The sequence below is a fragment of the Dendrobates tinctorius genome, unplaced genomic scaffold, assembly GCF_039654945.1.
Source record: "Dendrobates tinctorius isolate UK_male_01 unplaced genomic scaffold, ASM3965494v1 ptg000200l, whole genome shotgun sequence".
NCBI lineage: Eukaryota > Metazoa > Chordata > Amphibia > Anura > Dendrobatidae > Dendrobates > Dendrobates tinctorius.
In genome coordinates this window covers 1,065,753-1,091,067 of record NW_027361867.1, presented here as the reverse complement: position 1 = coordinate 1,091,067, position 25,315 = coordinate 1,065,753, and the positions used below count along the sequence as shown (strand labels likewise).

The 25,315-nt window shown below is 45.7% G+C and overlaps 1 protein-coding gene across 1 annotated transcript in view; it reads left to right on the top strand.

The window, feature by feature from the left end:
- The first annotated feature begins 682 nt into the window (after positions 1-682).
- LOC141056810 (uncharacterized) overlaps positions 683-25,315 on the top strand; it is a 61,637-nt gene continuing 37,004 nt past the window's right edge. The window contains exons 1-5 of the mRNA XM_073553290.1: positions 683-769; positions 1,301-1,411; positions 3,471-4,081; positions 4,371-4,570; positions 4,829-4,997. Of these exons, the coding sequence (XP_073409391.1) occupies positions 683-769; positions 1,301-1,411; positions 3,471-4,081; positions 4,371-4,570; positions 4,829-4,997 (1,178 nt within the window). The remainder of the gene's footprint in view (positions 770-1,300; positions 1,412-3,470; positions 4,082-4,370; positions 4,571-4,828; positions 4,998-25,315) is intronic.

Here is a 25,315-nt window from a genome sequence, read left to right as displayed (position 1 = left end):
TTTTATGGAAAAACGTGGAATTAGGTGTGTTGTCTAAGAAAAAGGCTGAAAGGTTATTACCGGAGTTCCCACGCCGCCCCCATTGGTATTATATTCCAAAGGTGCATAAATCCCTTATTGCTCCACCAGGACGCCACATTGTGTCAGGGATCGGATCCCTCACAGAACCGTTGTCACAATACATGAATTGGCTGTTGCGCCCCATATTGCATGATATCCCTTCCTACATCAAAGACACTGATGAATTTTTGGGGGCGCTTAGAGGCATTACATGGCAAACAGGCTTCTCTTTGGTGTCGATTGATGTAGAAAGCCTATACACGAGGATCCAGGTATTGTGGTTTTGAGGAGGATTTTGGGGTCTTTGAAGAGAAGTGACAGTTTTGTCAACTTTGTATGTGAAGGGGTTGACTTTGTTTTAAAACATAATGCATTCAAGTTTGAAGACGCAAGGTTTTTCCAATGCACTGGGACCGCGATGGGAACTCCGGTCGCTTGCACTTTCGCGAACCTTTTTCTAGCTGTGTTGGAGGAGGACTAGGTGTATAACGTGGGGAATAATTTTCTGAGACATATCAGACTTTTTGTGCGCTATGTGGACGATATATTCATGATATGGGACGGACCCCGTGAATCATTTGATGAATTTGTCTAGTACCTCAATAAGTCCTATGGCATGAATATGTCGTTTACGTCGAGATATGGAGGTCTTAACCTCGATTTTTGGGATGTACAGATTAGTGTTGTAGATGGTGAGTTGCAGACCAAGGTATTTCATAAACCCTCCGCCACAAATACCGTTCTGCGGTTTGATAGCTTCCATCCAAATCATGTAAAACGGTCTCTCCCTTATAGCCAATTATTAGGATTGAAGAGGATTAATAATACCCAGGAAGGTTACAACCAGCAAGCAGAGGAATTATGTGATAGGTTCCCTTGTAGGGGCTATCCTAATGGTCTTCTCAATGAGGCTAAGGCTAGGGCTGATCAGGCAGGAGGTCGCAATCGTAGTCCTGCCTGTGGATCTGAAAGAGATTTGTTTTTTGTTTCAAATTTGGCCCTATGGATGGGGTTATATGATCTGCCATTCGCAGGAATTGGCATATTTTGGAGCATGATAAGGATATCGTAGAGGTGGCAGCAAGGGGTCCCATTATTTCTAATAGACGAGGTACTACCTTGGGTGACATAGTAGTAAAAAAACGGATGGTGAAGCCACAAAATAATTGGTTAAGCAAGGGTGTTCCACATGGTAATTATAAGTGTGGCCATTGTCCTTTCTGTAATTACCATATTGTAGATAGAACACTGTGCATCGGGGGAGCGTCTCACGTTGTCAAGGATTTTATCACCTGCAAAACAACTCACGTGGTTTATGTTGTTTTATGTTGCTGTAAAGCTTTTTACATCGGTAAGACCATTCGCCCCCTACATGTGAGATTCAGGGAGCACTATAACTCGGTTGGAGCAGGTAAAGGTGTCCCACGCCTAATGAAGCATGTCAGGGAATCTCATGGAGGAAATCCAGAGGTACTCTCTTTTGCTGGCCTGGAAAGGGTGTCTCTTCCAGTACAAGGGGGAGATTTACATAAACTTCTATTGAAAAGAGAGGCCATATGGATCATGTGCACTCGGGCACAAGAATCTGCTGGTCTAAATGAGAGATTGGATATGGCTGTTTTCCTATAATAAGCTTTCATGATTGTATAGGTGTTTATTTTTTTCTAAAATCTTTTGTCATTGATAATTGCTGCATATGTGTTGAAGCAGTGGGGGTGAGGTTTGATTAAGAGGTGAGACTGGGCTCACTCCCCTCTGAGACCAGTAGAAGCGCTACTGCAGCGCGAAACAGCTGTCGCCATCTCCACTCCCGCTCCCATCCTCCCTATGCCCATGTTTTAAAGAAATAGAATAAAGAAGATTTTGACCGGTGAGTGCCACCTGTATTTCTCTTTTCTTTTTTGGTGAAGTTGCTGTACTTACTACTTTGGAGTGGCACCCCGGTCCATGGACAACTTCTTATACTGCACGCTTTTCTAGGCGGCAGTTCACACAGGCATGTGCACAATGAATGCAATTTCTTGCAGTGCGGATTGATTTCATGTTGGAGATATTATTTCAGGTGGTATGGATTTATCCATTTTTACAGTACATGATGTCACCTCCACTCAAACACTGAAGAAGGGGTCTGGGGTTCTTGGGAATAATAGTGTTAGAATTTATAACCAATCCCTCAAAAAGCTCAATTACAACGGAAGGGACCCCATTCTCAGGGGATTTGATAGGCGAGAACAGTGGGGATCCAACAGGTGCATTGGAAGAACCCAATGGTCCCTCGAGGGATGGGGATTCTAATAATCAGGTTGATCTATCTAATTTGACTATAAATAGCTCTTTATCGATTATACCACTGGTAAGAGAGACCGCAAGGGTGAGCTCTTATGGGGTACATAATGTGGTGGATACCCCGATAGCATTAGAAGAGATTCTAAAGGATTCCAAAATCACCCAGCTTTTTTGGGTGGCTCCAGGCCGTCACCCCAAGAGAAAAAGGGGAGAAGAGGGTGTAGGAGGAGTGGATGTTCCAGAAAAGGGGGACACTCAAAATCAGGAGACCACACTGAAGCGATCAAAAGCAGCCAGCCCCAGAATGGATTAGATGTAGTAAAAGAGGGTTGTACTGAAACGGAATTGGGGATTTATAATCTTTCCAAATACACTCTCCCACAGGAGGAGAAATCCCTTTTGGGAAAGGGACTCTCTTTTTGCCCCACTGCGAATTTACATACTTTTTCATTATATTTGGATCTCAATGAATTTTTCCGGAAACTCACCATACAAAGGCATTTTATATTAGAAGAGAAAAACTAAAGTAGAACCAATATTCAGAAATTTCCCAGTGTTCAAGAAGAGTCAGAGTCCACTAAGAACATGCTACATGTTGATGTTAGGAACCCCAATGATAAATTCTATCCTCTTCGTCATAAGGGACCCCATATTGAGACATTCCAGCAACTGGTTGTGAAAGAAGTTAGGGCAATTTCACAACCAAAAAGGAGGTGCAATCTAAGTAGGGGTGAAAGAGAAGCCATTACCTTCATTAGGGATAATGAAAATATCGTCATACGTAGTGCCGATAAGGGGGGGGGATAGTAATAATGGACAGGGCATGGTATATAGAGGAAGGGAGAAGGATTTTAGAAGATGAGGATTTTTATGAGAAATTAGAAGATGATCCAAATATCAAAATGTTTTTGAATTATAATTCTTTGATTAAGGGAGCCTATGAGAGGGAAATCATTAACAGAAAAGAACGCAAATTTCTTGATATTACACAATATAAAGTACCATTTCTATATTTTCTACCCAAATTGCACAAGGACCCGAGTAACCCCCCAGGTAGGCCCATCATATCGGGCATCGGGCCCATAACATGTAAGTTATCTCACTACATATATTTATTCTTACAGAAATATGTAAAACAGTTAAAATCCTTCGTGTGGGACTCATCGCAACTTATCAGTGAGCTGAGGAATTTACCCCCAATGACGGGATGCATCCTGATAACACTGGATGTCACAGCCCTTTATAACAATATATCGCATGAACTGGGCCTTAAAGTGTTAATGAATGATACTACCATGCCAGCTGAACAAAGGGAATTCATACTGAAAGCCATCTTGTTCATCCTGAGTAACAATGTGTTCTCTTCTGAGGGGGAACTCTACCGCCAGGTGAAGGGCTGCGCAATGGGGACGAGATTCGCACCAAGCTATGCTAATTTATTCATGGGTGCGGTGGAGTCCGTCCTCATTGCGCAGCCCAGTCTTGAAAAAGAAGGGGTGGCCTTTTACCGAAGGTTCATTGATGATTTGTTTATCCTGTGGAGGGGGTCGGTTGAAGAGGCAGAAACATTTGCTAACAATCTCAATCTCAATATGAATGATCGGGGACTAACCTTTACGGCTACCATTTCCACCGATTCCATCCAGTATTTGGACTTATGGGTGCGGCTTGATGACCTGGGGATGTTGTCCACTGCAACACACTTCAAACCGGTTGATGTCAACAGCTACCTTAGGTTTGACAGTGGGCACCTCCCCGGGTGGGTGAAGAATGTACCCTATGGCCAATACTGGAGAATTAGGAAAAATTGCTCTTCTGACCAAGACATCCAAACTGAATCTAGAATACTCAGGATGAGGTTTGTGGAGAAAGGATACCCGAAAAATCTTTTAAAAGATGCTTATAAGAGGACATGCAATTTCACACAAGATTTGTCCATAAAAAAAGGAAGATAAAAATAGGACACCTGGGGTGAATTTGGAGAGGAATAAATGGAGTTTGATAACTCCCTTCTGTCATTCGAGATCAATTGTGCCTAAATTGCTGGAGAAACATTGCTTCATCCTACAAGGAGATCCTCTTTTGGCCCCAATGATTCCCGATAAACCAAATATTATTTATAGAAAAAATAGAAGTTTAAAGAACTTGGTAGCACCAAGCAACATAACACGGAAATATAAAACGCCATATGGAAATGATAATAGCAGCTGGGGCTGTTATGCATGTAAAGTACCCAAATGCTTGTGTTGTGGAGTGATCCAGGATAATGCGGGGGATTTTCATTCTAATACTACCAATGAGACATTCCAGATCAAGCACAAGGTTACTTGTCAGTCCACCTATATCATCTCTTTGTTGGAATGCCCTTGTGGGCTTCAATATGTGGGAAGGACCATCCAAACAGCACATGCAAGTTTGAATAAGCACAGACAGAACATCCGCTCGGGTTACCAATTACACAGTGTATCCCGACACTTTGCAGGGAGTCACAATAAGGATCCAGGAAAGATAAGATTGACCATCATTGACCATATCAAGGAGCTTGGAGAAGAGAGGCTGAGTAACCTTATTAGAAGAGAAAGCTACTGGATGTTCAAGTTGGGTGCGTTATATCCGGAGGGACTGAATCTCACTATAGAGAACGTTTCCAGGTAGGGTTAATAGTTTAGTGATTATGACCGATTTCTTTTTTTATATGTGCAATTTGTATTTTTTTTTTAATTTCCCTTTTTTTCTTTGGGGGGGGTTATTACTTGGATAGGGTTTATTATAATTTTTTTATGGAATATTGATGAGGTTGAATGTCATAACCTGCAAAATGTATAATGATTGTTTAACAAATGTTTTTTTTTAACAATGTTTTTATTGGGGATGTAAGGGTTAACGCGCAGCACCAGGGGGAGGTCGCATAGGATTGTGGGTTGTTCCAACTAGGGCTACCTACAAAGGCTGTAATAATTGATGCTTCCTTCATTCCACCTGAGGAAGACGGCTGTGACCGTAGAAACGCGTTGTGGGTATTGGAGGAAGGATAAAAGCTGAGATTTTATGCCCTTTTTCTGGTTTCTGCCTCTCCTTTAGCGCTCCTATACACCGCTTTTTTTGTTGCTTCGCATTGATTTTTCCTCTCTGAGGATCAGCGGCAGGAGCAGCTTGGAGGGCAGCTGTTTGTGGGAGAACCTGTGATTGCTGGGCGGTGCTGGGAAGCTCCGGGACCCTTGGTGTTCACTTACGGCTGGGATTGGTCTCAACATCACGTCCGGAAGCCAGTGAGAGATGGACTGACCAGGAGAGCGGAGATTGCTGACACCCATGTGCAGTGCCCTTCTGGGCTGCGAGGACACGCGCCCCAACTACCATTCACACTCACACCGTGGTTGTGCAAGGGTGGCACAACCCTGTAAGGTGAGCACCCTGCTGATTCAGTTAGGGAATTTAATTCTAACAGGTACACTCATTGCGCCTCTCTTTGCATTTTATTTTTCTTGTAGGGACCATGAGACATTCAGCAGCACAGAAGGAAGAGAAGATTCATCCGATAAGATCTCAGGGATCTAGGAAGCCAACAGCATCATTACCCTCCGCTTTCTCTTACAGGCCCAGCATAAGATTTTTCTTCAAGTGATTTTCTATCTTGTCAGCACATTCTACGTACGCTGTCATTTGGCTTTATAGTTACAGATCTGGGCAGGTAACGGTCAGCGTCTTCTAATACCAGGGGGTAGGTGGAGTTTTGTGTGGAGGAGAATGTTGTGGTCTAGAGGCAAAATGGTGATCATGGTAATACGGCCGGACTACACCACCGATAAAGCAGCCACAGCCGGTGACTGTGACTTCTCTGCATTCAGTGGTTACTACTCACCTGAGTAGTCATATGTGGGAATCTCCTCTTTACACCGCTCATCACCCCTCACATATGTCTCTGTAGGATTAATATGGGTCAGATCTTCACCCTGAAACAAATATTGTAAAAGTCACTGACAGATGGAGAAGTCCCATCTATGATCAGCTCTAATCCTGCCATCTCCACCGTTCTCATTACACAAGTATAAAACATATAATACTGGTGGATAAAACAAGACTGAGCACAAGACCTTCACAGCCATCTACACATCATAGGGGAGATCTCCTGACACCTTCTCTCCATCTACCTGATGATCCTGAGGAGCACTGGGATCTTCTTGGTTACAGGCCTGTGGAAGAAGAGGACGGGGACATCTCTCTGGTGTTGTCGTCTTACTGGATAGATCTGGAGGAAGCACATACAGGGACTGAATTAATTCTCTACATACAGATAATTATAGGCCGTGTGTATTTAGTCCTGTCTATTACCTGGTGATGTGAGGGGCTGGGGAACCTCCATTATGACGTTCACAGACCTCTGTGTCCTTCTAAATACTCCCACTCCTCCATGGAGAAATAGACAGCGACATCCTGACACCTTATAGGAACCTGACACATACAATGATACCGTCATCCCCCCGATCCCTTCATAGCGTTACTGTATAATGTCCCAGCATTCCCAGCAGTGTCACCTCTCCAGTCAGCAGCTCAATCATCTTGTAGGTGAGTTCTAGGATCTTCTGGTCATTGATGTCCTCATGGATCAGGGGGTGAGGTGAAGGCCCCGTGATTGGGCTCAGGGGTCTTCCACATCCCTCAGACACAGGGTCCTGACAGCGATCACTAGAGGTCTTCTTCACCACTGTGTAATCCTGGTTATGGAGAGACACATTAATAAATCTCACTACACACATTTCCAGAGTCCTCACCTCTCCAGTTCTGTCCATCTGTTATTCCCATAGATAAGAATGATGGAATGTGACGTCATCAGAATCTCTCACCTCTCCAGTGAGATGGAAGAGGATCTCTAGGGTGAGGTGTAACATCCTCTCCGCCATCTTGTCTCTGTCCATATCCATCCTTGATGGGTAAATCAGGAAAATTCTCTTCTGTAGAAGATCTTCACTGAGAGGATCCGATATTGTAGAGACCTGAATGAGATGATCCGATGTAACATCATAAGAATCCTGTGTAATAATACAATCACTGGAGATAATAAGGGAAACATATGAGGAGATTTATTATCTTACAGGGTTTAGTTTTCTCCCCTGACATCTACTAATAAAACCTATATATTTAGGCCACAGACAACAAGCAGTTTCCTCCTCGGAGTCGGCAGCTGAACACGTTCCTCATAGACTCATCTTCCATAACGCTAATTCTCGTCTCATTACCGACACTGGAATCAGCATTAGCAATACCGTGAGGCCGTACTGGGGGCCACAGGCCATAAAAGGGAGGACAGCATGACGGGGTTGAGAGGGACAATAGGGTAGGATATTTGTTAAGAGGGACAGGCTAGTAAGGGTTAAGGAATTTGAACGTGGATATCTGATAGGGCTGAGGGGTAGAAGGCGGGGTTAAGGTGTATACAATAAAAGGGGGTAGGCATTTTATAGGGCAACCATTTTAGGTTCCCGTATCACAGAGAACACAACCTCACACCCACCCGCCCTTGAAAATGGCATCGATATGCAGTTAATTCATAGTAATCTCATCTTTGTTACTACTAATGTTTATGTATAACTTGTCATAGCAGCGTGGCGTGGGGGAGGTGGTCCTCGAGGTTGATGGTGAAAGTAATTGGCGGCTTGGAAGGGGGGATCCCTAAGGTCCTGGACTCCCCCCTTGGTTGGTTTACGTGGAAATATTGGATCACTGGGAATTCATGACGGATAATGGCCGGGGGTGAGTCTCTTATTGTCTCTGAGCTGGTGCCTACTGGCTAGAGGCAGGACTCAACCTGGAGGCCAAGTTTATTATTATGGGACTGGAACCTGAGGCGATTATAATTTGGGGCCTCGAGGACCGCCCCCTTTTTCAATAACGTTTAAAGGAACTGTTATGTTAAAAGTTTTAATAAATGGCTGCTGTGGCCAATTTATCCAAATACGGTGTTGAGTCATTTTTGTGGCGGGTCTATGGTATTCAGATGGGGGGAATTACGGGCTGAGGGTAGTTTTGGGAAAGGGGGGTAAAACCCAACAGGGATCTCGAATACCCAACCGTCGTGCAGGAGATATTCATTACACGCGACATGAGAAATAACTCCTTCATGATGAGGACGACATCTTCATCTTCTACTACAGCTCTAGAGACAGATTTGGCCAGAGTCGGTCACTGACTCCATCCCCACCGGCCGTCTATATGAAGGTTTCCCGTCTTCCCCGTACTGGAATCTTCTCTCACGTTAGATCTCAGCTCTGAGTCACACACAGAAGTTTGAGGCTTTTAGAAAAGATTTTTTGTTTCGACAAACACAACGGACAGAAATGATCTGATCCCAAAGTCTCCATGTACAGTGATCTATGGGGTTTATTTCTGGCCTTAGGCTTTCCTAATTAGCAAATGATATAATTCCTTATGAAAACATCTACTATATAATCGTCTAATTCTGTCTGTCTGTCTCTCTGCTTGTAACGGAAATCCCGCGTCGCTGATTGGTCGCGCCCGGCTGCGACCAATCACTGACAGGCGCAGTCTGGCCGCAAATTGGCGTAGAATTTGAACGACGCATGCCATCTCTACCGTCGGGAGATCAGCAGCGCTGTGGGTCATCTCCTGCCGCACAGAGATCAGCGGCGACGAAGCTGGGAGATAACCAGAGCTAGCCTGATTGGTCGCGGCCGGCAGGGCGCGACCAATCAGCGACAGGTGCAGTCCGCCCACGAATTGCCGCGGGATTTGAAACACGCTTTTCTGATTGGTCGCGCCTGGTGACCAATCAGCGAAATTGGCGCGAAATTTAACCCTCACTCACAGCGTGACATAGTTCACTCACTCTTTACTATATAGACACAGAAGATGTCCCCAGAAGTTCCATAGGATTCGGGAATGGTGGTGTAACTCACCCTTGTCACACTTGGCTCCTAATGCCATGGTCTCCTCCATCTCGGATACAATCCCTGATGTATATCCCTTCCAGAGTATGAAAGTGATGATATGTGTGGACTTGAGAATATGTGTCTATTATAACCTGACCTGGTACGAGCTCAAAACTCTGATAATGAACCTGTTGGTTAGGAGGAGCAATGCTTTATAGAGCACATTATGGTGAATGCTATGTCTCATTCGTTTTGCTGGTTTACTTTATTATTGAAAGTGTGATATTATATCTATGTCACTGTGGATGGTGATTATACGGATTACTTTGATCTTACACTGCATTGTCATGTTTGTCATCTTATTTTGTGGAATCTTTCAATAAAAAGAGTTTAAAAAAGAAATAATCTGTCACTATATGGAAAGCAGAGTCACTGCACAATGTTAGTGAAGTCTCGTCCTTAACAATTTTATTGTACCCTATTATCCTTGTGGTGTGACTGGTGGTCGCGTGGTTAATGGAAGGTATGTGTCACTGGGATGGCAGCTCCCTGTGATGTAGCCCGGAGTGTTTTCTTAAGTAGTTGTTCAAATTTGGGTCCGGGTTACGGGTAGCTTTGAGAGTTGGAAGGGTCGGGCTACCCATGTACCACACCCTGTGGTGAGGGGGCTCTCTGTACCCCGTTTTGGCTAAAAATATGTATATGGTTGTGAATCTGCAGGACCTGTGATGAGGTCATGAACATGTGACTAGCCATGTGATTGGTAACTGGGAGTGGTTACAGGCTAAGGCAAGTGTGCTGCACATGGGAGTGAGTGTGTTCGAGTCTGTCAGCCCAGGCAGAGCTCCCATGTTCCAGGCTCGGACGTCGCATAACCTAGGGAAGACATGCCGGCAACTCCGAGCCAAAAGGATCGGACGGTCTTGAAAACCGTGTGATACTGACCGGGGTCAGAGAGAAATGTGCACAGGATGCCTCTCCGCTAAGAGGGATTCGGGAACCTGCGTGGCCAACAGGTAACGGTTTGAAAACCGTGTGATACTGACCGGGGTCAGAAAGAGACTGGGTGTAAATGGACATTTATCGGATGCCTCTGAGGATAAGAGGAATCCGAGAACCTGTGTGGCGATCCAACAGGTAATGGTCTTGTCAACCGTGTGTTATACTGACCGGGGTCAGTGGAAGACTGCGTTTGAAATGGCTATGGGGTGCCTCTGTGGATAAGAGGTACCCGGGAACCTGTACAGCCGACACCAGCAGGTAATGGACAGGTGTCCGTGTTATACTGACCGGGGTCAGTGAGAAGTATTTTCAGTGAGAGACGGTATCTGTATTCATGTGCTAAAGCTGAATGTTTAACAGACAGTGCAAATGGCTGCTGGAACTGTCTTAGTAATAAACCGAATGGCTTCAATTTAAACCCTGAGCGTGCCAGTGTTTACCTCAAAGACCTGCAAAGTGAGTAATCCCCGTCCACTCACATGGTGGAACGTTACATCCGATACACTGGTGTAGATAGAAATCATAGGTCTGACAGCAATAGCTGGAATTGGACCCCTCAACTTAAAGGGAAAAAATATACATATACACATACATACATATACACACATACACTGCTCAAATAAATAAAGGGAACACAACAGAATATAACTCCAAGTAGATCAAACTTCTGTGAAATCAAACTGTCCACTTAGGAAGCAACACTGATTGACAATCAATTTCACATGCTGTTGTGCAAACGGAAAAGACAACAGATGGAAATTATTACCAATTATCAAGACACCCTCAATAAAGGAGCGGTTCTGCAGGTGGGGACCACAGACCACGTCGCAGTATCAATGCTTTCTGGCTTATGTTTTGGTCACTTTTGAATGCTGTTTGTGCTTTCACACTCGTGGTAACAAGAGATGGACTCTACAACCCACACAAGTGGCTCAGGTAGTGCAGCTCATCCAGGATGGCACATCAATGCGAGCTGTGGCAAGAAGGTTTGCTGTGTCTGTCAGCGTAGTGTCCAGAGGCTGGAGGTGCTACCAGGAGACAGGCCAGTACACCAGGAGACATGGAGGGGCCGTAGGAGTGCAACAACCCAGCAGCAGGACTGTTACCTCCGCCTCTGTTCAAGGAGGAACAGGAGGATCACTGCCAGAACCCTGTAAAATGACCTCCAGCAGGCCACATACGTGCATGTGACTGCACAAACGGTTAGAAACCGTCTCCATGAGGATGGTCTGAGTGCCCGACGTTGTTAAATATTAATAATTCGTTAAATATTTCTTATTACACCCAGTTCTGTAGATTGCTTTAGCTTATATGACATAGGCTATTTTTAAGCTTGGCTCATGGTAGAAATGTCAGCTCACTACATATTTAAGTTTAGCCTTGAGGTAAATGTCAAACTCCATATATACCGAGATCACGTGCTTCAAGAGACGTATATAATTCATGGCTAACTGTAGAGGTCGCTGTCTTCTTCCCTCACCATCATGAGAGACAGACACGAAGATGTCGCCTGTGTTGGGCCATGACATGACATAACAGCTGGTATATTACTTGACGGCGATGTGAGAAGCCGAACTGAGAGACAGCAGCCATTTGCTATTCAGGATCTCGGAGAGAAGAAGAATACATGCTGCTTTGCTATGAACAATGGACAATCTCTCTTTCACTTATTTTTATTCACCTGTTCTTTTTTGTAATAACCTTTCTTTGATGGAAGAATCCAAATAAACCACTATATTTTTATCTGGTAACTAGTCCTGAGTATTTTACAGGATAAGCATTATTTTACAGACGTCCACAGATGGGGGTCCAGGATGCACATATATGGGTGACCAGGATGGATATATGGGGGAGCCAGGAAAAGGGACCAGGAAGGATATATGGTGATCCAGGAAAGATATATGGGGGCAGGATAAGACACATATGAGGGCCATTATGTATAGCTGGGGGTGCAGGATGGATATCTGGGGGCCAGGCTGGACAAGGGGCATAGGGGACCAGGCTGGGGCATATCATAAAATAAAGGAGGCCAGGCTGGAGCATATTACAAAATAAAGGGGGCCAGGCTGGGCAAGATTATTAAATAAAGGGGGCAGGATGAGGGACTAAATTACTGTTGGAGGGCCAGAATGAGGAACACTGTATATTAATTTATGGTGGCAAGTAGGAAACAATTTCTTTACGGTCCAATTAGGGACATTATTACTACCGTAATATAATTTACTTTTTAGGAAACACATTGGGGATCAGCACGATGGAGTCAAGCGCAAGCAAAAGGCAACAGGATTAACCACCTCTAAGATTTCGTAAGGACCAATAAACTTGGGACCCAACTTAGCAGAAGGAACCTTCAACCTTATATTCTTGGTGGATAACCATACCTTATCCCCCACCTGGAATGCCGGCCCCACCGACCGTCGTTTATCCACAAAAAATGTATACTTGGCCTGAGACTCCCCAATGTTCCTCTAGCCTTCCCTCCAGACCTCAGCCTACCACAGAATGGCTGAATCAGCCCCTGAACACCCCAAATCCAGCCAGGAAATTTGACCAAAATAAGGGTGAAAACCATAATTACAGAAGAACGGGGAAGTACCAGTGGACTGATTGACACGATTACTAAATGCAAATTCTGCCATAGGTAATGAAGAGCACCAATCATCCTGTCGAGATGTGACACCGTAAAATCTGCTCCAAAGACTGATTGGTCCTTTCAGTCTGACCGTTGGTCTCGGGATGATAGGCTGATGAAAAGGTCAAACTGATACCCAGCCTTTTACAAAAAGCCCTCCAGAACTTAGACACAAACTGCACCCCTCTATCAAATACCACACTCATAGGCACACCATGTAATCACACAACATGCTCAATGAATAGTTTCGATAAAGTCTCAGCATTAGGCAGTCCCGCCAACGGTACAAAGTGCGCCTGTTTACTGAACCTAACCACTACTACCCAGACCACAGTTTTGCCATTGGAAGGAGGGAGATAAGTGATAAAATTCACGGACAGATGAGTCCAAGGTCTATCTGGAGTTGGAAATGGCATTAATTCCCCGGCCAGCCGGTTATGGGAGGTTTTAGCACAGTCACGTTTCACAAAAGGACACAAATACAGTGACATCAGAAGCCAACGCGGACCACCAAAATAGCCTAGCGACAGCTTTACACATGGCCGAGAATCCAGGAAGCCCACTAAGAGCCGAGCTGTGGAACTCCAGGAGCACCCTTAACTGATATTGGACCAGCACAAAGAACTTATTATCAGGCACAGATGGAGGAGCAAGAGACTGGGCCTCCCGAATCTCCTGCTCCAACGCTGAGAAAACCCAAGCCACAACTACTCCGCACTGTAGAATGGATGAAGGAGGTTCAGGAGGTGACATTGGATCCAAGCTGCGAGATAAAGCATCAGCCTTCACATTCTTGGGCCCAGGTCTAAAAGTGATAGAAAACTGAAATCGAGAAAAAAAAAAAAAAAAAGTGACCACCTTGTCTGACTCGGGGTTAAAAGTTTGGCAGACTCAATGTATGACAGGTTCTTGTGGTCTTTAAATGACTGTGGATTCAATGGACAGCCCCCTCCAAAAAATGCCTCCATTCTTCAAAAGCCTATTTAATGGCTAATAACTCCCAGTCAGCCACATCATAATTCCTTTCAGCAGAGGAAATTTATTTTCGAAAAGAAGGCACATGGTCTTAAATTGGTTAACATGGTGGGCCTCTGGGACAACACCGGCCCCACTCCCACCTCCGAGGCATCCACTTTCATGATAAATGGTTCAGATAGATCACGTTGAATTAGTACAGGGGCAGACATAAGATATTATTTTAAAGAAGAAAATGCTGCTAAAGCTGGAACTGACCAGTTTTTAAGATCAGCCCCCTTGCAAGTTAAATCCGTGAGGGGTTTAACCATCTGAGAAAACCCACTTAATGAATTTTCTATAATAATTGGCAAAACCCAGAAAACGCTGAAGACCTTTGAGATCTCTGGGTTGCACCCAATCCACAATAGCCTGTACCTTTCTAGGGTCCATGAGAAACCCCTCAGCAGACAAAATGAACCCCAGAAAGGATAATTCTTAAACAAAAAAAATGAAGACCTCCAGTTTAGCAAAGAAGGAGTTCTCCCTAAGCCTCTGGAGGACTGCACGAAGGTGACCCATGTGGTTCTGTTTTATCAGCAGAATATATAAGGTTATCATCCAGATAAACTACCATGAAGCGCCCAATAAAATCATAAACATATTTAACAAAATTCTGAAATACTGCTGGCGCGTTAGTGAGGCCAAAAGGCATAACCAAGTTCTCAAACAATCCCTCAGAGGTGAGAAATGCCATTTTCCACCCAAACCCCTCCCGCACACGGATGAGATTATATGCTCCCCTGAGATACAACTTTGAGAACCACCTGGCCCCAGACAATTGATTGTAAAAATCAGGAATGAGGGAGGGGGTAAGTATTCCTTACAGTGATTTTATTTAATTCTCGAAAATCGAGGCATGGGCATAAACCATCTTTTTTCTTAACAAAAAAGAACCCCGCTGCCACAGGAGAAAGAGAAGGACGAATGAGTCCTTTACAAAGGCTCTCGGAGATATACTCCTTCATAGCAGCCTGCTCAAGGCCAGAGAGATTGCCCAAGGCCCGTTTGTACAATTTGGCACCAGGAACGATTTTAACAGCACAATCGATGGTGTGGTGGTAAGACCTCAGCCTCCTTTTCAGAGAACACATCCTTAAAATCCTTTAGGTGCTCCAGAATACCTTCCAGACTGATGGATGACACAGATACATTAACAATGCACCCCTTCAAACAAATAGGACCCCAATTTAACAATGTACCGGGATTCAATAATCGGTTTATGTACTCGTAACCAGGGAAACCCCAACACCAATCCTGCAGGAAGATTGTCCAAAACATGTAAAATGTTCCTGATGACAGGACCCCACATTGAGAAACTCCTCATAGACAAACTTAATAACATTATTAGCAAGAGGTGTTTAATCAATGGCCACGATATTAGTGGGACTTCCCAACCTGACTGTCCCTAACTTGCATTTGGCAACCAAATCAGAGTCAATCAAGTGCAAAGATGACCCGCAGTCCACAAAAGATGAAGTGGGAGTACAACAGTTCTGGCCATAAAGTTCCACTTCCAGCTATAACCTAAACAATGACAAAAAAGGTACCTAAGAGTCTGGGCAACCTCCTCGATAGTTACCCAGACTTAGGTGTTTCCCGGCACATTGAGAATTGGAGGACAGGAGGGACAGTCCTTTTTCCAGTGTCCCGGACTACCACAGTAGAAGCAGAGTCTCCCTTTCCATCATCGTTTCCTCTCCTTTTCCTTGACGGCGGTGGCCCCCACCTCCATGGGCCCGGAATGTGGTGTAACGTCGAGATTACTCGGAAGTAATGGAACTTCCAGCTGCATAACACCCCTCTCCCGTAGTCTTCGACCGATCCGGATGGCGTGAGTCATAACCTTCTCCAAGGAACTAGGTGGGTGGTGGATGGAGAGCCAGAGCGTCCTTCAGATGATCAGGCATTCCCCTCCAGAACTGGCACCCGAGAGCAGAGTCGTTCCAGGACACCTCGGGGGACTATCATCTAAACTCCGAGAAATACTGCTTGGCTGAGCGCTTTCCCTGAACAAGACCCATGATAGTGCCCTCTGCTAACCTGACATGGTCTGGTTCATCATAGATAAGTCCTAGAGCCTCCAAAAACCTATCCACCGACATCCGTTCAGGGGCATTAGGGAGCAGCGAGAAAGCCCAGGATGGAGAATCCTCCCAGAGGAAGGATATAATAATCCCCACCCACTGACTCTCATCCCCAGAGGATCGAGGTCTAAAAATTTGCAACTCTCCCTGAACGTACGAAACTTATCCTTCTCATCAGAAAAGGTGTCAGGTAGCTTGACCGAGGGTTCGGGAGAGTGCAAGGTGACATCTACAAAATCACCAGTCCTACCAAGAACATGACGGGGGGCACCCTGCAAAGTCTTAACAGTCTCCAACTCTTTCTGCAATTGAGTATGGGACGTGGCCAGGGCCCGGTGTTCCACCCACAATTCCCGCATAATTTGCGTCAAACTGGACACCTGATTCCGTCAAGTTACGAAGCAGATCCATAACCAGAGAAAAAAATGATAAACCCCTTTAGATATACTGGTCAGTTATAATGTAATGCTGCTGCAGCACAGTAGCGCACAAGCTCCAAAAGGGGGTGCTGGTGAGGGAAGAAAGGTTGCACTCACAGCGTAGCACCACAGTGCAGCAGCGCAGGTGCCACTAGGTGGCAAGAGAGTGGTCGGTGGAGCTGGGTCAGTAACCGCCAGGGAACGCAGTACCAGAGGAAACAGTAATACACATGGTCAGCTGCAAGCCAGAGAAATCAGAGCCAGTCGGGAGCAGAGATGCCAGAGACGTGAGACAGTAAAACAGGTCAGAGAACAAGCCGGGTCAAATACCAAGAGGTCACACACAGCATGGGGAGCAAACACTAAGATGAGCGGGGTAGTAGGAGTGGGGAAGGCACGGGAACTCAGGAAACGGGCAGAGGACAAATCAGAGTGTAACGGGGTGAGCCGGTCAAGCCAGGGGCACGAACTATAACTGACGGTGCCTGCAGGCAGCAGCGGACTGAAATAGTCAAACAAATCCCAAAATGAGGCAGAGAAAGTTAACCCCCGCATGACAAGGCTGGGGAAATAACAAGAAACAAACCATGATCTGGATCATGACATAAGTCCCCCCACCTGCCACTCCATTTTAAAATGGAGATAAGTGTCCTATCAACGATAAAATTTCCTCATTCTTCTGAATGGTGCAGTTTCTATTGGTCGGACCTAAATGATCACCTATCCTGTGGAGCCCAAGGATCAGTAAAAACTTGTTTTAATCAAAGAACCCCATTAATGTAAACTACCGCAATCATACATCCGAGTTATGGGGGTGCGCAGTAGATGTGCAGGAGCCGCCTGCATTTTACAGTCGATGGTCCACTATAATCAGTATAACGACTGACAGATATTCGCATATAGGTGTAGGGTGGGCCCCTAGGGTCCATTCCCACTGTGGGCCCCAGACACCCCAGTCCGACCCGGTATATACATATATATATTTGGAGGAGTCATATCTCCCGTCTCTGCAGATCGCATGCTGGTGTTGTACTTGGCAGGTCCGGACCAGAGGTTATGGAGATGAATGAGGGAGACCAAAAGTTCAATAATAAACTTTCCTTTACTTAACAAGAACCTGATGAGAAGTATACACATCACATTTCAGTTGTCACACTTTTTGAATGCTTCTTCTGTATTATGCATTATGCAGTCAGGAACTTTCCGGTTACATGCGGCAGTACATAACCTTTGTTATAAGCCACAATAGTGCAGCAAACCTGAGCTAATGACCTCTTCCTGCTCTGTGTCTCCGCTATGCTCCCTGCCTGGAATCCAAATTCTTACTGCCATTATATCTTTGCTTTCCTTCAGAACGTACTATCTGATGTCTCCCTCCTGGCACACAACACCATATCAATTCAGGAGGACGGCAATCAGATAGACCAAAGGCCTGGATTTCTCACTTTCTGACTCATCACAAGGAAATTGTTCTCCTGTGTGGCCATGTAGCTCAGTATGAGGGCTCCCTCACAGTATGGTGGCCTCCACAAACCCCACACAGTATTACGGCCCCCACAGCACCTCACACAGTATTATGGCCAACACACCCTGCTACAGAAAATAAGGACCCCCAGTCAGTATGGAGGAATTTACAGTCCACAACCCCTTACTCATAGCTCCCAACCGTCCCGATTCCCGTGGGACAGTCACGTTTTTGACACGCTCCACCCACGTCCCGCCCAGGACGCTATTTTTCCAGCATTGCACTGAGCCACCACGCCCTCCCCCCCATGCACCGACCCCATCCTCCCTGTCCCAGAGATCCACCATAGCCTGCAATGATGTGGCTGGGCTGTGTGTTCTGTGCACACAGGACCAGTGATGAGGTCACAGGAGGGGAGGAGTCAGGGGTCACATGATCAGGGGCCTCAGTGTGTGCAGGACTCAGTGTGCTGGTTGTCATGGTTGCTGGATGAGGGGAAGTTTATGTGTGGGGTCAGGAGGGGTTTACAGGGGGGATGTAGCAGAGCCGCGTGTGTACGAGGTGTACAGAGCGGAGCCGTGTGTGTACAAGGTGTACCGAGCGGAGCCGTGTGTGTACAAGGTGTACCGAGCGGAGCTGCATGTGTATGAGGTGTATGGCGCGGAGCCGTGTGTGTACGAGGTGTACGGAGCGGAGCCGCGTGTGTACGAGGTGTATGGAGCAGAGCCGTGTGTGTACGAGGTGTATGGCGCGGAGCCATGTGTACGAGGTGAGCGGAGCGGAGCCCTGTGTTTACGATAAATCAAATAAATATAGTGCCAAAGTAAATGGGTACTTCCAAAAGAAACATAAAAAACCCTAAAGAAAAAGGAAGCTTTTTACCATAAAAATAGAATTTATTTTAAACTGTTATTAGCGACAATGCAATTTTTTATATATCACAAAAAATACACAATTAAGTTTAATTAATACATGCAACAATGCGAAAAAAAATTTTAAGAGGGGAAACACCAATACAAAAAAAGTGCTGCAAGAATAATCTTATGGCATAAATAGACTAATTATTTACGTTGCACACATTTTCTATTGCACATATTGATGCAAAAAAGGACCAAATATGGACAGTATTTTAAATATAAGGCGCAAAAATGCCTCCGAAATATCCTATTCAAAGGCCTTAAATAGTAGCAAACAAACTTTAAGATTATTTATAAGATGCAAATGCATAAATAGAAAAAGATTTCATATAGTGAAGCAGTGTTAGTGCAACAATGAGAGGAACTAACGCCACAGCAAATATGCAAGGAAACAAATGTGCTAAATTGAGAAGTCTGTATTCATACCTGATAGCAGCAAAAAAAACCCTGCTACCACAGTATAATCTTCTCACAGTACCACCATCCCACCACACAGTGTAATCTTCTCACAGTATCACCATCCCCCACACACAGTATAATCTTCTCACAGTATCACCATCCCACCACACACAGTGTAATCTTCTCACAGTATCACCATCCCACCACACACAGTATAATCTTCTCACAGTATCACCATCCCCCCACACACAGTATAATCTTCTCACAGTATCACCATCCCCCCACACACAATATAATCTTCTCACAGTATCACCATCCCACCACACACAGTATAATCTTCTCACAGTATCACCATCCCCCCACACACAATATAATCTTCTCACAGTATCACCATCCCACCACACACAGTACAATCTTCTCACAGTATCACCATCCCACCACACACAGTATAATCTTCTCACAGTATCACCATCCCACCACACACAGTATAATCTTCTCACAGTACCACCATCCCACCACACACAGTATAATCTTCTCACAGTATCACCATCTCACCACACACAGTATAATCTTCTCACAGTATCACCATCCCACCACACACAGTATAATCTTCTCACAGTATCACCATCCCACCACACACAGTATAATCTTCTCACAGTACCACCATCCCACCACACACAGTATAATCTTCTCACAGTATCACCATCCCACCACACACAGTATAATCTTCTCACAGTATCACCATCCCACCACACACAGTATAATCTTCTCAGTTTCACCATCCCACCACACACAGTATAATCTTCTCACAGTACCACCATCCCACCACACACAGTGTAATCTTCTCACAGTATCACCATCTCACCACACACAGTATAATCTCACAGTATCACCATCCCACCACACAGTGTAATCTTCTCACAGTATCACCATCCCACCACACACAGTGTAATCTTCTCACAGTATCACCATCCCACCACACACAGTGTAATCTTCTCACAGTATCACCATCCCACCACACACAGTATAATCTTCTCACAGTATCACCATCCCCCCACACACAATATAATCTTCTCACAGTATCACCATCCCACCACACACAGTATAATCTTCTCACAGTATCACCATCCCCCCACACACAATATAATCTTCTCACAGTATCACCATCCCACCACACACAGTATAATCTTCTCACAGTATCACCATCCCACCACACAGTGTAATCTTCTCACAGTATCACCATCCCACCACACACAGTGTAATCTTCTCACAGTATCACCATCCCACCACACACAGTATAATCTTCTCACAGTATCACCATCCCCCCACACACAGTATAATCTTCTCACAGTACCACCATCCCACCACACACAGTACAATCTTCTCACAGTATTACTATCCCACCACACACAGCATAATCTTCTCACAGTATCACCATCCCACCACACACAGTATAATGTTCTCACAGTATCACCATCCCACCACACACAGTATAATCTTCTCACAGTATCACCATCCCACCACACACAGTATAATCTTCTCACAGTACCACCATCCCCCCACACACAGTATAATCTTCTCACAGTATCACCATCCCACCACACACAGTATAATCTTCTCACAGTATCATCATCCCACCACACACAGTATAATCTTCTCACAGTATCGCCATCCCCCCACACACAGTATAATCTTCTCACAGTATCACCATCCCACCACACACAGTATAATCTTCTCACAGTATCACCATCCCCCCCACACACAGTATAATCTTCTCACAGTACCACCATCCCACCACACACAGTACAATCTTCTCACAGTATTACTATCCCACCACACACAGTATAATCTCACAGTATCACCATCCCACCACACAGTGTAATCTTCTCACAGTATCACCATCCCACCACACACAGTGTAATCTTCTCACAGTATCACCATCCCACCACACACAGTATAATCTTCTCACAGTATCACCATCCCCCCACACACAGTATAATCTTCTCACAGTACCACCATCCCACCACACACAGTACAATCTTCTCACAGTATTACTATCCCACCACACACAGCATAATCTTCTCACAGTATCACCATCCCACCACACACAGTATAATCTTCTCACAGTACCACCATCCCACCACACACAGCATAATCTTCTCACAGTACCACCATCCCACCACACACAGTATAATCTTCTCACAGTATCACCATCCCACCACACACAGTGTAATCTTCTCACAGTATCACCATCCCACCACACACAGTATAATCTTCTCACAGTATCACCATCCCACCACACACAGTGTAATCTTCTCACACAGTATCACCATCCCACCACACACAGTATAATCTTCTCACAGTATCACCATCCCACCACACAGTGTAATCTTCTCACAGTATCACCATCCCACCACACACAGTGTAATCTTCTCACAGTATCACCATCCCACCACACACAGTATAATCTTCTCACAGTATCACCATCCCCCCACACACAGTATAATCTTCTCACAGTACCACCATCCCACCACACACAGTACAATCTTCTCACAGTATTACTATCCCACCACACACAGCATAATCTTCTCACAGTATCACCATCCCACCACACACAGTATAATGTTCTCACAGTATCACCATCCCACCACACACAGTATAATCTTCTCACAGTATCACCATCCCACCACACACAGTATAATCTTCTCACAGTACCACCATCCCCCCACACACAGTATAATCTTCTCACAGTATCACCATCCCACCACACACAGTATAATCTTCTCACAGTATCATCATCCCACCACACACAGTATAATCTTCTCACAGTATCGCCATCCCCCCACACACAGTATAATCTTCTCACAGTATCACCATCCCACCACACACAGTATAATCTTCTCACAGTATCACCATCCCACCACACACAGTATAATCTTCTCACAGTATCACCATCCCACCACACACAGTATAATCTTCTCACAGTATCACCATCCCACCACACACAGTATAATCTTCTCACAGTATCACCATCCCACCACACACAGTATAATCTTCTCACAGTATCGCCATCCCCCCACACACAGTATAATCTTCTCACAGTATCACCATCCCCCCACACACAGTATAATCTTCTCACAGTATCACCATCCCACCACACACAGTATAATCTTCTCACAGTATCACCATCCCACCACACACAGTATAATCTTTTCACAGTATCACCATCCCACCACACACAGTATAATCTTCTCACAGTATCGCCATCCCACCACACACAGTATAATCTTCTCACAGTATCATCATCCCCCACACACAGTATAATCTTCTCACAGTATCACCATCCCACCACACACAGTATAATCTTCTCACAGTATCACCATCCCACCATACACAGTATAATCTTCTCACAGTATCGCCATCCCACCACACAGTATAATCTTCTCACAGTATCACTATCCCACCACACACAGTATAATCTTCTCACAGTACCACCATTCCCCCGCGCTCAGTAATGGGGAATCTCCACATCCCTCCACCTGCAGAGCTGCACTCCACATATATATGGCTGCTCTGTGCACAGGACCTGTGATGAGGTCACAGGGGGGAGGAGTCAGGGGTCACATGATCTCCGGAGTGAAGATGCTCCATGGAGACTTCTCCTCAGTCAGTGACATTCCCGCCATTATTCGCCCCTCACTACTGGCACAATTACCCCGCGCCGCCTTCTCTACACAGTGTTATGTGTGGAATGTAACGTGTGATTTCTCTGGAGGGAAATAGACCCCACACAGGAGGGAATTATCCCCAGATACCGGCCGTCTACTATATGGCGGCATATGATTGTGCTATCGACTCCACACCAGGAGCGAAAATGCCCAAATCTCGGTTATTTCGTCCCTTCCAGTGTCAGGCTGAGGCTCATATACGGCCATGCTCCTCTCCAGTCACCGTGGGGGGTTTGGTAGAAGGATGGAGGGTTGTGCCTGTGAGTCACGCGTCACCTTCCCTATCCTTTACCCCTTATACCTGACCTGTTTATCCAATTATCTGGAGCTAAATGGTTTTACAAACTTACCGTGAGAGGGGAATATAACCTTATAAGTGTACGTCAGGGGGACGAGTGGAAGACCGCATTCAATACACCTGAGGGGCAGATATAAAACCTGATGCTGCCATTCGGGGTAACCAATGCTCCGGCAGTCTGTGAAAATGTCAGTAATTATATTTTTCTCTCACCGATGGGTAGATTTGCGGTAGTTTACCTGATGATATATTGAGTTTCTCACGTCCTCTGCAGGAGCATCATGAGCATGTCAGACAGCTGGAATGGGAAAAACATTACCCAGCAATCCCTTTTTGACATTTTGAAGACCTCCATCACTGAAAAATGTCCTGGCACCAAGAAACATAAAAGAGAAGACGGAAGATTTGCTAAAAATCGCCTGTCTCCCGAATAAAATCAATACATGCAATCTGAAAACTTGCCTCTGTTGTGACTCGATCTGCCATGGTCTCTCTGAATTCACCCTTATTTCTACTGGTGAAATTTTCCCGACCAAAAGCCCCATGTCATGTTCCACCAGTTATATGTCCAGGGTCAGCCATTCCACAGACTCGCTCCTCAATACCCGGCACTGCCGCCGGCCCTCGGACCGGAGCACATTGAAATCCATGGAGCTGAACGCTCCGGTCCCGAGTGCCGGCGGCAGTGCCGGGTATTGAGGTGTGCGCCTCGTGCGAGTTTCTCTCATGTCTGACCCCGGCCTATATGTGATTATATGCTAATGTCAGAATTTATATGTGGGAAGGACGACCCAACCCGGCGCCGTATTTGGCATTGATGCTGCCCGAGGCGCTGTGAGTGGTCGCTCCCCCTATTGGGAAGTCAGACAACAGCCTCCTGCAGCCGTCAGTGTCACACGGACAAATTCTATCCGGAGTTTTCACACCTACAGGACACCATTATAGCCTATGAGGCCACATGGATGTGATTTCTCACTGTGAGCCTGGGCAAAACTTACAGAGATTTCTCAGTTTTTTTACAGTGCAACATATGAAAAGTGCTAATACAGGTCTATGGGTCCAGAAAACCCATCACACGGGTAGTATTAGTATACAGCGTGTTCGCCATCCGTGTGCTGCCTGTGATTAACACTGCAAAGTATAACAGAGGCGCCATCATTTATTTATCCAGCTGTGAAAACCACTGACGATAACTGATGGTAAAAACGGGCACACGGACCGTGTACTGATGACATGCGGACTGTACACTGATGAAACACGGACCGTATACTGATGACACACATACGGACCGTACACTGATGACACACGGACCGTACACTGATGACACACGGACCGTACACTGATGACACACGGACTGTGTCACACACAGGGTGTGTGTGATAGAGGGGAGCAAGAGGGTGCAGGGTGTGTGCTGCCCTCTATCACACACACCCTGCACCCTCTTGCTCCCCTCTGTCACACACCCTGGCCTCCTCATGTTCCCGTCATTACCTCTCACAGTACACTGATGACTCGCGGACCGTACACTGATGACGCACGGACCGGACACTGGTGACATTGGCTGCATCTTACACGTACGTGGTTATACACAGCTGAGTGACAGATGCTGATAAGAGCCGTTCCCATTACAGAGTAGTTACTGTCCCCATACATATGAGACTACGGTCAGCCACACCGGCAGATCTCAGCGCGCTCGGCGACACTCTGACCCTAGACCCCTAGATTAGCACACCGTGTGTTACTATCTGAGAGAAGCCACTGACTGTCCTCTCAGGGGTCGTCCACGTTGTTACATTGTTTCCTCCCGTTTTGGGTCACTGAAGAGGCGTCACTTCAGCCAATACAAAACCCTCGGAAGGTCACCGGTTATTCAAGGTCATCACTGAGAAACAAATGCCATCAATTCACTATTACTGAGAGACGCCGGATACATGGGACCGGCCTGTGACCCCAGGTAGGAAATCACATGTGTAAGGGCACGGGGTCGCTGTCTGGTACCAGGGAACCGTCACAGCGTGAATACAGACTTCTAAGTCTGAGCGCCCCTTTATGGTATTGGCGGGATGTTTGGGCTCGCTGTACAATCTGGAGCCAGACGCCTCCTTGGTCATCACCTGCCTG